The sequence below is a fragment of the Amblyomma americanum genome, chromosome 11, assembly GCF_052857255.1.
Source record: "Amblyomma americanum isolate KBUSLIRL-KWMA chromosome 11, ASM5285725v1, whole genome shotgun sequence".
NCBI lineage: Eukaryota > Metazoa > Arthropoda > Arachnida > Ixodida > Ixodidae > Amblyomma > Amblyomma americanum.
In genome coordinates, this window is record NC_135507.1 from 71,822,245 (window position 1) to 71,838,731 (window position 16,487).

General features: G+C 47.5%; 1 protein-coding gene across 2 annotated transcripts in view; it reads left to right on the forward strand.

The window, feature by feature from the left end:
* Positions 1 to 10,566, forward strand: part of Fim (plastin-2 fimbrin) — a 47,062-nt gene extending 36,496 nt beyond the window's left edge. For both annotated transcript variants that reach the window (XM_077643255.1, XM_077643254.1), the window contains exons 2-5: positions 2,546 to 2,770; positions 3,871 to 5,148; positions 7,124 to 7,264; positions 7,789 to 10,566. In XM_077643255.1, coding sequence (XP_077499381.1) covers positions 2,546 to 2,770; positions 3,871 to 5,148; positions 7,124 to 7,264; positions 7,789 to 7,971 — 1,827 coding nt within the window. In that variant the 3' untranslated portion in view covers positions 7,972 to 10,566. The remainder of the gene's footprint in view (positions 1 to 2,545; positions 2,771 to 3,870; positions 5,149 to 7,123; positions 7,265 to 7,788) is intronic.
* The last annotated feature ends 5,921 nt before the right edge of the window (positions 10,567 to 16,487 follow it).

Consider the following 16,487-nt stretch of genomic DNA (forward strand, 5'->3'; position numbering starts at 1 on the left):
AAGACAGCACTACATAATACAAGACACGCGTAAGGAAACACGTACCAGAACTGTACACTATATGACTCGATAGGGCAGTTACATAAATAAGGCAGTGCTTGTCAAGAAAAGTTACGAGAAAAGACATAAGACGAGACACCATAACGAAACTCGGTTCAACTCATGAACTAGCCCGAACTGAAACATCGCGTTGCGTATATATTCCCCACTATTTCGAGTCTGTTTCATTGCCCGAAAACTGTGGAGCCAGCCGCCTGTATGCACTTGTGTTTTATGTATGAAATTGGTCACCGTCATCGCCTCTGAGTCCCTGCTGTGTCTGTTTTTTTAAAGAGCGCATATTCTACCGACGAACGCGCATTTTCGTGTTTTGTATATAACCCCCTTTCCAAGCCGAAGCGTAAATGCCATCGTCCAGTGGTGCTCAAAGATGACCCTTCTCGGGGCATCATCGATTTGAGCGAAATCGAAGTTACAGAAAAGTCGCGACGTGGCGGTAGACGCCCCCCCCCCCCCCCCCTCCTCAACTTTCTGCGTCCTGTTTTCAGCGGTTGCCGGCGGCGTGCACCTGCTTCCTGCTCCGTGCAGCTGTTTTTGAATCCGCTTGATTTGATCTGCTTGGAATACAAAGGCCACGGGGCCAGAGGGGTTCGGGCGTGACTTGTTATGTACAGGGGCTGGGAGTTTTCCGGGCGGCTTGTAGGCTTGTACCTGCGTGCAAACATTTTCTGGAAGTGGTCTTGAGTTAGCTACACAGCATGCTGTCTCATGAGCGTTAATGGCTTGCAAGGAGTTTTTGACCGGTTGACAAAAGCGTAATCGCTACCACGAATTAGGGGCAGCACTCAGCCAGTGCTGCTAAAAATTGGAAAATTGGTTTTTGGGGACAGGAAATGGCACAGTATCTGTCTCACATGTCGGCGGACACCTGAACCGCGCCGTAAGGGAAGGGATAAAGGAGGCAGTGAAAGAAGAGGTGCCGCAGTGGAGGGCTCCGGAATAATTTCGACCACGTGGTGATCTTTAACGTGCACTGACATCGCACAGCACACGAGCGCCTATGCGTTTCGCCTCCATCGAAACGCTGCCCCCGTGGTCGGGTTCGAGCCCGGGAACTCCGGATCAGTATCCGAGCGCCCTAACCACTGAGCCACTGCGGCGGGTAGGCCTAAAGGCCTATCTATCACGTTCTGTTTTGCAGCCACTTGGTCATTGCCCTTCATTCTTACGTCATAAATGACGTCAACGCGATATTTTTGAATGCTCAAAACCATGCGGCACTTGGTGGCAGCCGAGGGAACTAGAGGCGCATGTCCCGAATCCCGCGTAATGATACGTCGAATGTGGTAGGTGGCAGGGTTTTTGTTTTTTAGCACATAGCCTGAAGTAGTCATCGTCATTTAAAAATACCGTGCGAAGTAGCTCACCTGTCCGCGCTTCGTCATCATCAGTCCAGCTGCCTCCACTGGAGGGCAACTGATATCCCGTATCCCTCAATTAACCCGGTCCTGCGAAAGCTGCTGCCACCTTATCCCCGTCAGCTTCCGAATCTCACCTGCCCACCTGAAATGCCTCCCCTGCTGCTATGCTTGCTCTGTCCTGCAGTCCACTCCGTTACCTTAAGGGACCATTGGTTATGTTTCCTTCGTATTGCATGCCCTGCACCTTTGTCCATTTCTTCTGCTTAATTTCGCTATGATATATTTACTGCCTGCATCTGCGTGAAGTATGGTCAAATAAAACTGCTTGAAGGCTTGTGTCCCGGACAACTTTACATCTTTGGCCCGTAGGAGACTTTATCCGGTGAAAGCGGCCTTGTCAGCGTCTGAGAAAGCCGGAGAAAACTCCAGCGCTCACGTGTTTGCCATTGAGCATGTTATTGACGTTATCTACGCTGGCAATAGGTGATCTTAATTGTGAACGTCCACCTCAGTGTGCATTTTACGGTAATGTGATCCATTCGGTCCAAGGCGTAAATACTTGGCGGCTCAGTTCCGTTCGAGTGTGCTAGATGGCTGCTTGTCGCGTTTGTGGCCGCCATTTTTGCGCTTTGTTGTCGAAAGTGCCCAATGCGCGTCCTCAGTCCACCTGCGTTCCTGGCGGAGCTGTTTCTTGCGCTTCCGGACCGCAGCGGTGGCCTAGTGGTCTGAGCATCCGCCTCGCATGCGGGAGGTGCTGGGTTCGATCCCCAGTGCCGCCGGGTAGTCACCGGTGATACAATGGGCACGAGCTTTCCACTGGTCTGTTGCCCGGCTTATTTAGGGTGAAACGCTTCGAAAACGGCTTTTTGTTCCCACGTCAAGTAGAAAAGCATACTTTGTGCCATTGTGCTCTTTGCCCGCAGATGCCTCTGCGCCATAAAAAAATCCACCATCATCGGTTTCTCGCGCTTCCGGACGCGCGGTGCGACTCCCATCTCACGTTTTCCCGCACGGATTATTCGCACGCGCTAAACACAACAATCGACTCGTGATCACTTTGAACCTGGAATTCTGCATTGCAGAGCAGTGTTTGCATTATGTATGGTCCGTGTCATGTCTTGCAGCTCAGCAAGGGCTATGTGGAGCTGTCTAGCCTGCGTGATGCCCTGGCGACGGTGGGCTTCAAGCTGCCCCAGTGGAAGGTGCGACAGATGATCGAGGACATGGAGAGGCGGCGGGGCGCCCTTGCCGAACCCGGGCGCCTGTCCCTGGCCGAGTTCGAGCAGATTTACACCGAGCTGCGAGGCCAGGAGGTGTCGGCGGGATTCAAGGCCATGCTGTCGAAAAAGGTTCGCCAGCGGAACTATGTGTCTTAGCACTTTCCTCTTTAGGTGGTGTCTGCATTTACGCTGGTGTCTTTGTCCGTCTCGGAGTAAGATCTGACATGTTAAAATCAAGACTCACCAAATTATTACCGCATGCCGACCTTTCACTCAGTGGTTGGCCTGCGTACGAGAACTGCATTCTAATAATGCTGAGCACACGCGAGAACTGCATTCTAATAATGCTGACCGCACGTTTTGCACGTAGTTTGAAGTGCGTGAAATAACAATTCGCAGATCCACTTGCGAAGCACCGGCTGCAGCTGTCGGAGAATGCATTGTCACCGATTCTCCACAGATGCCGACATATTTTATCAAGGTTATCTTCTTTGTCCACGTCTACTATGGCTTGCTGTTCTTGATCTTACTCTTCCCAGCTCGGATGAATAACATGAATGGCCCGTGCTTCTGATAACGCACCTAAACTTGAAGAGCCATGCACCTCATTAGCCAAAAGGAACCGAGCTGTGGCGTTTGCTTCTCAGTCGTATTGTGTAACCCTTACGGCACTGCTACGGACCAAAAGATGTCGAAAGGTGTGGACAAGCTTACTCCTTACTTTACACAGATCTAGAGCTTAAGGGCTTAAGTGCCCCTATGCAGGGCTAAGAAAAAAAAACCTGTTGATCGGTTACTTTTGGGAAGTACTGTACACTGTGTGCTTGGCCACGAATGCAGTGTGCACTTATAGTGACATTGTTGCCCAAGTCATATTGGTCTGGATTACTCATTGTTCGTGGGCTGTGCTGTGCGCACATGCCGTTGCGCGCATGTTGTTCAGCGTATTTCTGCTTTGAAAACAAATCGCAAAAATCGTGAGAACGATTGCATAATCTACTGTAGCAGTGCACCCAACGCAATCTTTAGGAGCCTACAGATCCGTGGACGTCATGTGCACACCTCTTAGACGTGGATTTGAGTGCAGTTGCAGTGCGTTGATGTGCACTTTTGGGAGGCACAAAAGATGGATCGAAATAGCCAGGAAAATAAAAGTGAATGTAGTATGGGCACTTTAGAACTTAAAATGTCTGGAAATATTCATACATTCTGTTTTTGCCTAATTTCAGGAGAATGTACAGACACTGGGGGGCATGTCCGAGGCTTCGAGTGAGGGCACGACACATTCCGTTCGTCACGAGGAACGAGCTGCCTTCTCCGACTGGATAAACCGGAACCTCGGCTCTGACCCGGACCTAGCCCACCTGCTCCCCATCGAGGTGCCCGGCGAAAAGCTGTACGAGCGCGTCAAGGACGGCATCCTTCTCTGCAAGATGATCAACCATTCCTGCCCAGAGACCATCGATGAGCGTGCCATCAACAAGAAGGGCCTCACCGTCTACACAAAGCACGAAAACCTCACTCTGGCCCTCAGCTCGGCTCAGTCTATTGGATGCAACATCGTCAATATCGACGCACATGACCTGGCTCGTGGGAAGCCACATCTTGTGTTAGGCCTACTCTGGCAGATCATCAAGATCGGTCTCTTCAACCAGATTACTCTCCAGCACTGTCCGGGACTTGTCCAGCTGGTCAAGCCTGGCGAAGACATGGCGCACTTGCTTCACCTGGCGCCCGAGGCCATTCTTCTGCGCTGGGTGAACTATCACCTGGAACGCGCTGGCACGAAACGCCGTCTCACAAACTTCACCTCCGACGTTCGCGACTCGGAGATCTACACCATCCTGCTGCGGCAGATCGCTCCCGTAGGATCGGGCGTCACTGTCGAGGCGATGCGCGAACCGGACCTTCTGCAACGTGCCGAGGTCATGCTCCAGCAGGCAGACAAGATAAACTGCCGATCATTCCTGAGCCCGCAGGACGTCGTCGACGGCGTCTACAAGCTGAATGTAGCCTTCGTGGCCAACCTGTTCAACAACCACCCGGCGCTTGACGTCCCTGAGGACGGCAACGCCCTGGAAGGCCTGGAGGGTCTGGAGGAGACCCGCGAGGAAAAGACGTACCGCAACTGGATGAACTCAATGGGCGTTAGCCCATACGTGAACTGGCTGTACAGTGACCTGGCCGATGGCCTCATCATCTTCCAGTTGTTTGATGTGATCAAGCCAGGCTTGGTGAACTGGACCCGCGTGCACCGCATCTTCAGTCGGCTGAAAGGCTTCATGGAGCGCCTAGAGAACTGCAACTACGCCGTCGAGCTGGGTCGCAAGCAGGGATTTTCGCTCGTGGGTGTGGCTGGCCAGGACCTGCTCGAGGGCAACGCGACGCTGACCCTGGCGCTCGTCTGGCAGCTGATGCGCGCCTACACTCTTTCGGTGCTGACACAACTGGCTGGCACTGGTCATCCCATTGTGGAGCAGGAGATTGTCCAGTGGGCAAACGGAAAGGTCCGTACACTCGTTGGATGGGTGTGCCAACTCATGTAACAATCACTGCACCTACCAATGTGTGGGAAAGCCACCAGTCTTTCTTTCAATAGACCAGAATGGATTTTCTCTCTTGAATTTGCACTGACCCTATGAGGCACGTTATAGTGCTGAAGTGTGGGTTAATTTTCACCACCTTGGTTTTTCTGAAGGGACAGTCGACTCATTTTGGAGGACCCTTTTTATATTATATGACTGAGTAGCCTAATTTCTGCTCATATGGAAATTTCTGGAGTTGTTGCGTTGAAAAAGCCGTGGAATCGTTTTGTGCAATGGCTCACCGGCTAGGGTGGAAACTTGGGCAAGTTGGTATCTGTGATCCATGGCATGAGAGGTAGCGCGAAACAAAGACGGCGGACAAAGAATCTTGTCATTAGTATTTCTAGTTCCTCGGGCGTCCTTTTCAATGTCTCCCAAGATCCACGTGCGCCCGTGTCCCTCATTGTGGCCTCCGTTCCTTGTGCATCCACTCCTCTTAGCGACTGCGGTATATGTTCCTTGTCCGTCGTCTTGGTTTTGCGCTACCCCTCATGCCACGGCTCGGCGGCTAGGGCGCTCAGCTCTGGTATTAAATACCAACCGCGGAGGCGCATCTTGATTGAGATTCAGTACAAAAAACCTCGCGAGCTGGGCGATCACAGTGAACGTCAAGTAAAACTAGATGGTCTGAAATTAATTTAGAGATTTCTACGGTGGTGTTTCCCGTAGGTCAAACGCAATTTCGGGATGTTAAACCTTATTTACTGCACGAGCGCCGTAAAAAAGGGGGGTTGTCGAATTGAGCAGGATATCAATTCTGTCAGACTTGCTTACGCGTAAATGCCAACAAATGCAGGTTAGAGGTGCCAGAGAGTGGTTGCTTAACAGTGCGATTATAATTTCCTTGTGTTCAGGTCACAACTTACAGTTCCGTTTTAGGGCACCACCAGGAGGGCGCTACTGCTCGAACTTTATGCTGCGTATGTCTACTTGTGCTGGCTTGCAGTAGACCAGATAGTCTCTCTTCACAATCTCCTTCATGACAACATGGCGTTGCCTGCGAACCGCAGCTCCATGTGTTATAGCTGGAGTGTAATAAGGGCTCGGGGGGATTTGTGACACGTGGGATTATTTTCGAACGGCACGTGCAGAATGTACAAAGTCATAAAATAGTTCAGTATCGCCAAAATCCTTGCTACAAAATTTCGTCCAAAGCGCAGGCAAACAAGGTTCAACTCAGAGGGTACTCAGGGAGCAGAAAGAGAACTCGAAATTTTCGAAGCTGTTTTGAAAGCGCTGGCGATGATTGCTGATGCCGCAAACGAAAGCGCCAAACACGTTGGGTTTGCTTCTCTGCACACCATCGTGACTACGTTGGGGCGGCTGACCGAATATCAGCTGGAATGGCTTCTGCGCATGACAGCAGTGCCACGTAAAAAAGCTGCACGCCAGACTGAAATATTTTCGCATTCGGGCAGCACGTCTACTTTCACATATCAACATTGGCTTTTACCACCTCTGCGAACATCATGCCGGCAACCGACTTTATCCAGACGGTTACTGAAAGGCTTCTCCATTCCAAGCCGTTGCATCTTCTGTAGCGTTGTCGGCTCGAGGGAGATAACGGCGCGAATGCAAGCCGCACCACCACTAGCCACTTGTGTAGTGCGTTGAAATATGACGCTTGCCATCGGGGCAGGCATGGCGTCGCGGAGTTCCAATTTTTTTGTGTTCTATGTCCAACCGGTGTTCGGTGTCTAAAGCATAATATTAGGAACGTTTTTGAGAGTTGGGATTGACTGAAAATTCATCTTTATTCGGCATATTGAGGTAACTTTATTTCGGACCTTGTGGGTGTGCAGATGTTTTGGTTTTTGATTCCAGGCTGGCTGAACTTTAATGGCTTAAGGTTGCCATATGCTAGGATTTCAAGTAATTTTGTTGTCTCTCTATGCAGCTGAAGTCTGCTCAGAAGACATCGCAAATCCGCAGCTTCCAGGACCCTTGCATTTGCGATGCACGGCCCATCATAGACTTGGTAGATGCCATCAACCCTGGATGCATCAACTATGCGCAAGTGCTCAATGCAACAAACCAGGTATGTACTTTTATTTTCTGGAACTGGCACAGGGCTGCGCCACTTTCATGAAAATAAGAATGGTTTCTGAAACTTGCCACTGATCATTTGCAGAGTGGTGGTAGGAAGAATTCAGCCATGATAGTGCACCCTCTAAGCATGGTGTTCAGTACACTATAATGGCCACTTTACTGCTAGTGTCTTTCAGTAAAACACTGTCGCTGCGATCACTCTTGTCTGCGCTGATGTCGGGGATATGAAACTGCTCTCGTTCCCTGTCTTGTCCATATTTCATTCGCAGTGTTTTTGTGAAAAAGCTACGAAATCTGTCTGCTTTGCATTTGCTAGCCTTGTGACTTGAAAGTATACTTAAGTCAGTGTGTAGTTTGAGTTAAACAAGTAAAATTTGGAGGCAGCAATCCTCTTTATTTTTTTGCAGTGGGCATTATATGGCTGATTGTGATAAGCCCTCATGTTTCGCAAACTCCCCATTCAGGATTGACAAATGGGATTGACATGTGTACAATGCCTCACATTTTCTGCAGGAGGAGCGCCTGGCCAATGCCAAGTATGCAATCTCGATGGCTCGAAAGCTAGGGGCACGCATCTATGCTCTGCCGGAAGACATTGCCGAGGGCAAACACAAGATGGTCATGACGGTCTTTGCCTGCCTCATGGCTAGGGACTACATACCTGGACAGAAGCAGGACCAACAGCAGGAACAGTAGTGCCCTTTCTCCATCCACAGATGCCATTTAGACCCATTGCGGTCTTCCCTGATATTGGGGCGAGCTCGGCTCCATGTGGCCTGTGTTCAAATTGAATGCTGCTCTGGCCATTCGCTCTGTTATGTGGCATTACAGCTCAGTGTTTTGGCCTGAGAGAGACTAATTTCAGGATGAGATGGCTCAATGTACTTAGAATTTGGAAGTGCTTCGTCGCACAAACTCAGACATTTGAAATTGTGGTGCTGAAGACTGAGAGCTGCAAGTTGTTCTTCATTAGAGAGGAAGGGATGGTGCAGTTGACGTAACACACACGTAGGGTGTTTAGGAACAGAACAAACACACTAAAAACATGATGGGTGTTGGCCTGCTTATTGAAATACTTGGGACATTTTCTTGGTTGGTTTTTACATTCTTGTTTTTCTTTTGCAGGCATGTGACTATCATTCCTAGGGTATATATCTGACCAACACTTGTTTTGATTACATCAAGTATGTGTGACTAAGGACAAAACAGCTGCAGCTGAAAGGCATGCTAATAACATTGACAGCATGTCCATTGTTTTACTAGTGAGGTGAAATCATTAATAAGCCGCCTCAGTTGCTACTTTTATTAAATACCTAATGTCCTGGCTTTGGTGGAGCACTTGTAGAATACCTGGTTTACTTTACACATTTGCTGAAAGAAAAATTTAATTGCCGGAAGAATCCACTGCCATTTACCTTGGCATTGCTTTGTAGCGATAGCTACATTACGGTAGCATTTCGAGCCTTCAGCGTGGCGGTGCTACCTCGCTGTCACGTGGTTGGTAACGTAGTGCGGAGCAGCTGCGGGTGGCGCAGCGCCGTGGCTGATCACGTGGTTCGTCACGTGGTTGGTCACGTGGCCAAGTTCCACTCGGCCAGCTGTAGCTATCGCATCACTCCAGGTTTAACAAGAGCTAAACCACCGCCAATTTTTTTATCTCATTGGATAAACCCTGGAACTCTCCTACTTCTTACTTTTCCTAAGGCCAAATTTAATTTTGGAATCAGATTGCCACTTGCCTATTCGTTTTCTTCACTGACATTCATTTGTGGCCATTTTTATGCCTATAGACTCAGTTCTTCACGAACGTTTGACCATTGTTCCGCACTTGAAAGAAGTTGTCATTGAAAGCATTTATACAGCTTAGAAAATAGTCCTTCAAACCAGTTAGCCATTCCTACATCTCCAGTTTGGTAGTCTGTTTGTACAAGCAGTGTTTGCAGTTTTTACCTTAATGGCTGAATAATGCAGTGAGCTGACAAACTGTTGTCCATTCATTTACCATAAAGTGCTTTTGATTGGTGGTGAAAAAATGATCAATCATCGATCTATTCTAATGTCCTGTGCTTTGATCCACAAAATGTTAGCAACATACAAGGTTAACGCTCGACGTGCCCTCTTTATTTACTCTTCTGCTAAGGTGCATGTGTATACTGTACATAATTGTTTGTTGTAATCCTTTTTTTGTCTTTGTATGGTGTGAATGATATTCACGAATTCCATTTCTTCACTTCTGATTTTTCCTGGAAAAACTAATTTACAATTTTACTGATGCCAGATTTTGACCACATTTCTAATGCTTGGCTGTTTGTTTTGGCTGTAAATTTGTTAAATGTCCTTGTGTATGTTCATTTCAATGTGTGGGCTTCCGACATGAAAGGCCTTAATTGTGTTAGTAGACTGAGACAGATGAAGTGGTTATATATACATATATATATATTTCTGCTGTTAAGCTCATACAGACACAATGTTTAAATTTTTATGATTATTAGTGCTGTTCAAGGAGTTTGTGCAACCGATTGTGGCCTATTAAGGAAAGGATCAGATCCTTCAACATTCCATGTACAATATCTGGGCAGGAAACATGTTCAAGCCTCTTCGTATCTAATGCAAGAACTCAATTTTCGGAGAAAATGAAATCCTGATATCACTGCAGGCTGTAAACAGCCATGTTAACGTTTCGCACATAAATAGTATTCGCGCTGTGCTTTTCACTGTGCCATTTTTTTTTTACATTCTTCATCTCCACCAATTTTATAGTATTGGAGCCCAAACATTCAGTATCTTTACTCGGACTTTAGCTGGTAGTACTGGAGCACCGCACTTAGAAGTGATAAATTTTTCTCCAAGGAACGCTTAAATGGTCAAAATCTAACGTGTTCTTGGCGGAATTTCGTATGAATTGAGGGTAAAGTGTGCTTAGAAGTAATGCACAATTTCAGGCAAATTAATCGAAGTCTGTAGCAGGAATAAACAAAGTGCTTGGTTTTATAAAGGTTGGTTTGCTGACATCCGCAGATGAAAACAGGTGTTGATGATACTAGTGTTTTTGTGACATGTAGGGGCTGGTCTCGACTAACGTCGGCAGGTTTTTATTGCGGCTGCCGCATGCGGCATATGCATTCCTTTCCTAGTCTGGGCACGGCTCGAGTTAAGGCCTCGCGACTTTCCATATCGGACATCGCGTTTCGCAATTCTCTGGCCTGCCGTTGTTTGTACGAACTGCTTTCGTCCAGCTGCTGTATGTGCCTTTTTCACTCGACGCTGAAATAAACTTTGCTGCTTCTTTTTTGGGCTGTGCATTACTACGATTACTTGCACTAAACGTTCCAGGCGCTGGCTGTCTCAGTGCTACAAATTGTTCTTTCTGCCTTTTTATTTAAAGGACTCCAGCTATGCTGTGTCACTAAATTTAATTTTACTGGCTGTTTTTTAGTGATACCTTAGAACAATAGAAAAGAAGTTATGGCCCAGAGCACTTTATGGAACTTATTACAATGCAGCTTTTCTTGTGGAGTTTCGGTTCTGTCTTCCACGGGCTGGGACCCCATGCATCACTGCATGACTTGTGGTGGTTTTGTTTACTGAGCTTTAACTTCCCAGCCCATGAAAGCTGTAATGAAACTTCACTAGAAAAACATCGCATAACAAATGTTCCAGAGCACTCTTGGTCATACCCCTCAGTTCTCTAGCTCTGAGGGCCCTGCACACTCTTATCAGCAAAACACTGAACCTGAAAACTTCGTGATGGCTTGCTGGCAATGTCATGGACGAGATGACAGTGGACTACGCACAACTATTTTGTGCACATCGGATCAGGTCTTGGTAAAATGGTTAGGTAAGCAAGCAGCCTTGCACTGTGCTATTGGTATAGGAACATGGTAACCAGTTTGACGTCGATGCAAGCCTTCTACAGTCGAATCCTGTTATAGAGAAAATGTGTGTAACGAAATCTATAAGGAAGGAATGACTACCCCTTGGAAGCTCTGTCAACAAAGCTATAACGAAGTAATCGCTGGACCCCTTCAACTTCGTCATAGCAAGGTTCAGCTGTATATCCTTTTTAGACCTGAGCGAAAATTTCATTTATCAGCATTAATAGAATATAACAGCTGTTTTAGGGAGGTTGATCAGTTTTAAAAATAGTCCTTTTGAGTTATCAAGATTGCTCCTGTGGCAGAATAGTACCAGTGCCGGCAGACACTTCTGATAAGTTTTAAGTAGTACGGTTACACACCTGGTTGCAATGAAAGATTTGTAGCGGGTTATTAGTAATAACCATATTAGATTTTAGAATTTTGAAAACACGATTACCCTCGCCGCTGTGGCTCAGTCAATTTTGGCTACACAGTGCCCAAATACATGCGCTTTCGAAAAGCATGTAGGCAAAGCAACCCTTCCAGTGCACGTAACTGGTCTAAATGGCAATATTTTGCGGAGCACAGCGCTGAGGGTAATCACGTTTTCGAAATTCCACAAACTGATATGGTATTAGCGAACGGCTTCAAACCCCTACTTGCAACCAGTTGTGTAACTGAAAGGATTATGAAAGCTAATTATCAGGAATTAGTTAACCGGCTGTCTAGTTAATTTTATTCACCTTTCTTTCTGATGTCCGTCGGCACTGGCATTCTGCCGCAGATGCCGTCTTCAGAACTGAAAAACTATTAACAATTCGTGATCAACTTCCCTGAAATGCCTGGTATATCTTAATTCTAGATACCGTGAACGTGCTCAAGAAAGGTGTGTAAACATAGGCCCAACAATTCGGTGTTTTGGACGTTTTTGATTCGTGCTTAGTTATGAGTACGTAGTTAAATACAGATCTCATGGCGAAGAGCGAGAAGTGAGAGTTGTTTGGCCGCTTTAAGCGAATGTATACAAAGAAACAAGTTTAGAAAGCTGCTGACAGAGCCCCTTTTCAGCGCACTTCTCGAAAAGGTGACAGCGTGTTAAAAGAGTGGGTGCTCACTATGTTCCAGATGCAGTTCGGCTGCGGAACGGATGGGTTCTTCAAAAAAAAAACACCGCAGAAGACGTGAGTTGTAATGGAGACGAGGCCTGAAAAGGACATGTTTTATTGACTCAAGAGAATTTCAACCATAATGAAGGCTCAGTTAATCCAAGAAAAGCAATAGAATGGAAGAACGTGGACAATTTCAGAGAACCCTTCCCATCTGCTAATGATGCCATTTCACTGCATTTGAAATGGATTCTATGGATTGCAAAGAAAATCTGAACTACAAAACATTTCAGAACAAGTCCCACGCATATTTCCCGATTAAGCAGTGAGCACATGCTCGGAAACCTCTCGCGTACCGCCTTTGCCAAAAGTACATTGTACCGAAAGTAACCGAGCAGCAGTGGCGGCAGCCAGAGCGGTCTCTCTGCCGAGCGGTGGCGCTGCAGTCCCCTGCACTGGCCGTGCTTCCCGGCTGCGAGCGTAAACTGGGTGACGTATGTCCGCGCTGTCGCTTTCCTTGGGTGATAAGGACTAAGCAGGTAGTATGTGCGGCGAAAAATTTCGCGCATTTGGAGTGCTGTTATATACTAAGCGAGGGCGCAGGCTTACGTCACCCAGTTTACATTCCCAGCCCGGGAGCAGCGGCCAGCGCCGAAGATAGCAATGCCGTCGCTGGACTACAAGCCCGCGCCAGCGGCTGGCTCGGCTGCTCGGTTACTTTCGGCAAAGCTGGTGTGCTCATTTGTCTTGTGCGGCACTCGAAATTTTGATTCCGCATTCATTTCGAGTAATGCAGATTTACACATGGACTACATGAAAGCCGCGTATGCATGGTAAATTGTTTAGTTTGGTTTTGCTATATTATATAGCTTCGGTTTTGATTGAAGCAATCGAACGGCTGAACAATGATTTAAGGCTTCGTGAGGCGTACATATACTTTTTAATGAATCAATAGCCATCGTTATAGTAGATGCTTGCTCATTCCTTGTCGCATCTGTCAGACATGGTGTAAAAGTGAAACAAAAAGACGAAGGTTACTGATTACAGGGTCTAGGTGTGGCGATCCATTTATACTAATGTCTTAAGCACCATTCCCAAGAACACAAAAAGCACCTCAAAATCCACTCTTCTAATGTGCGAAGATGGGCTAATTGCTAGGTATTCATATTGTCACCTGCTTTACGTCGACAACGAAGCGAAGGAGAATGCGGCGTATTGGTATTTCCTCCAGACACGCCTTTGCACATACCATTAGTCCATCGCTCTAACCAGATTCCACAAGTGAAATCCGTTAAATATCTAGGTGCTGCTTATCACCCAGCATTAGTTGGAGCCTTCATATAAAGAACAATGTGTTAAAAAGAGAACGCGCTTTAGGCCGGCTGACAAGAATCGCCAATAAAAAGTTTGGGATGCGCCGCGACTCATTATTGTTACTATAAAAATCCTATGTAAGACTTATACTTGAATTTAGTTGCATTCTGTTCTCTGGTAGCGCAGACTACAAGATTCAACCCTTAATCTTACTGGAAAGGCGCGCTCTACGTCTCTGCCTTGGTCTCCCAAAATCAGTTAAGCGCCCTGCTTTATCCGGAAGCCCGTATCCCTGATCTAATTTCCCGCTCGGTGGCTCGGTGGTTAGGGCCCTTGACTACTGATCTGGAGTAGCCGGGTTCGAACCCGACCCGGCGTTTCGATGGAGGCGAAACGCAAAGTCGCCCGTTTGCTGTACGATGTCAGTGCACGTTAAAGATCCCCAGGTGGTCGAAATTTTTCCGGAGGCCTCCACTACGGCACCGCTTTCTTCCTTTCTTCTTTCAGTCTCTTCTTTGTCCCTTTCCTTACGGCGCGGTTCAGGTGTCCGCCGATAAGTCAGGCAGATACTGCGCCGTTTCCGCCCCCAACAACCAATTTTCAATTCTTTTCAATTTCTTTCCTCAGGTCGTTGGACCCGGTGCCTGATGTCAGTACTCCCATTTTTGTATCTTAGCAGGCCTTAATATTTTCTCATCATTGGCCATGGTATGAAATACCACAAATTATGTTAACGCAGAACCTTTTAGCACCGATTGGTGTTAATCTCAGTTCTTTGCAGTGGGTTCATGACACGCCGGCAGAAGTAGAATTCCATTTCGACCACATCTTCCCATCTCATGCGAAACACATGCCCGCAAACGCTTTAAACGGTCTTCTTTCTGATCACATAGAGGAATACCCCCATCATACGGTGCTTTCTACCGATGCCTCCGTCAGCTGGCAAAAAGCTGCAGTCGGCATCTTTTCGCAGGATTTGTCATGGAGCTTTTCTGTCCGCATCCCAAATTATATTGCTATATTCTGTGCAGAATTTTTGGCTTTTTGAATGGCCCTGCACTAAATTCCATGCCATGTGTCACACGTTATTATCCCCGCTGATTGTTTGACAGTTTTAGCATCCCTTGAAATTTCACAAAAAGATTTTTTGAGCCGTTTCCTGCGATTTTTTTTGTCCCATGCACTTTGAAGGAGGTCCGTTTTGTCTGGATCCCTGGCCATGCAAGTATTCATTCAAATGAAGTGGCTGATTACTTAACAAGGTAGGCTCTTGACCGGTCAGTAACATATCCCGTCCCGAATTTTAGTCTGTTGGTGATTTCCAGGTTTCGGCGGTTCCAACACAAATCAGCCAGGCTACGTGATCCCTTACTAAATATCACTGATTATTAGCACTTAGCATATAATTGGAACGTCCGTTCGTGTAAAACCAGGTTGTGTGAGGTATCAATGGCGCGGTTGTGGTGCAGAATTTCCAGTTTGAATTTATATGTATGCAGATGCGGGTGGACACCGACAAACCTATGTGACTCATGCGGGGAAGTTGAATCAGTAGACCATTTTCTTCTGTACTGTCCAAAGTTCGCACTTCAAAGAAATATTTACTTGGAGGTCCCTCTCTCCAGGTTAGGGCTCCCGTTATCTCTGCCAGTGCTGTTATCGTTCAGTGCGAGCGCCAAACGATTTGCATTGGGCTCAATTTGTGGGATTCCCCATGATTTCATAATTGCAAGCGGTAGGTTGATTTTTTAACTCTTTTAAAATTCTTCGAGCTCTCCCTTTTTCTCCAAACTGCTGTCTGTTATTTCACTTTAAATATTGTTCGGTCGTTTTTATTGATACATTTTTAAAAATTTGCGCTTGGCGCAAAAGTTTTGTCGTAATCTCCTATAGAAATTTCCTCTTTTATGCCACTAGGCCTTGGCTAATCCCCCAGGTGGGTACGTGCCATGTTTTAAGAGGAAGAAGAAGAGCGCAGAGGTAGAAGAGGGTACGCCTCACCCTACTGAGTCAGCTCTCTGTGCCATTGTGTGGGGGCAAACACAGCAACAACAGCTGTCTGTCCCCATCGCAGAACGTTAGGCCTCCGTACTTTCCGGGTACGTAACAGTTGTGGATGTGATGGGTAGATCACCTTCGAACCCTATCGACTCCGGTAGAGCCGAATTTGCTCTCCGGGCTGTCACCGTTGCCTTTGAGGGTGATCAAAGGAGGCGACGCACTGCAGCCAGGAGTGGCAGCAGCGCAGACTTGGCAGAAATACCACGATCCGCGGACATTTTCTCGAAGGGCTGGGGAAGACGTGGACGAAGGGCTCGCCACTTTCCAGCGGGTGAGCAAATACAGCCTTTGGGATGCCGCCATTAAGCTGGTCACCTTTTGTTTTCGGATGGTACTGCTTTGAAATAGTTTGAGAACCATGAAGCCTTTTTAACGAGCTGAGACCGCTTCGTGGATATAACTCCGAAAAGGAAATGCGCTGAGCAGACCTTGCTACAGCGAGCGAAAGTGAGACGTGCACGACATGCGCTGAGGAGGTCTTGAAACACTCCGAATATACCGATTTCCGAAGAGGACAAAGTTGGCCATATTCTCAAGGGCAGTGCAGATGTTCGTGATCCGATATTTACGTCCCCCCGGGGACCCTCCCGCTACGCACTATGACGGACCTGCTCCTCTGCCTCTGATCGTAGCCTGAGCCCCGCACTTAACGCTCCCCCCCCCCCCCCCCCCCCCCCACGTTGTTCACCGCCACCGGGAAGCTAGCGGGTGCAGCCGATGGAGGCGCGGTCGCAGGGTCATCGATATTGCCAGTTCTGCTTTTTCTGATAAAGAACCGCCTTGAAGTGTTAGTGGACCGTACCTGCGTTGTGGCTTTAGTGGACACGGATGCCATAGTGCCGGTGTTAAGTCTAAAGCTCAAGAAGCGTCTCGG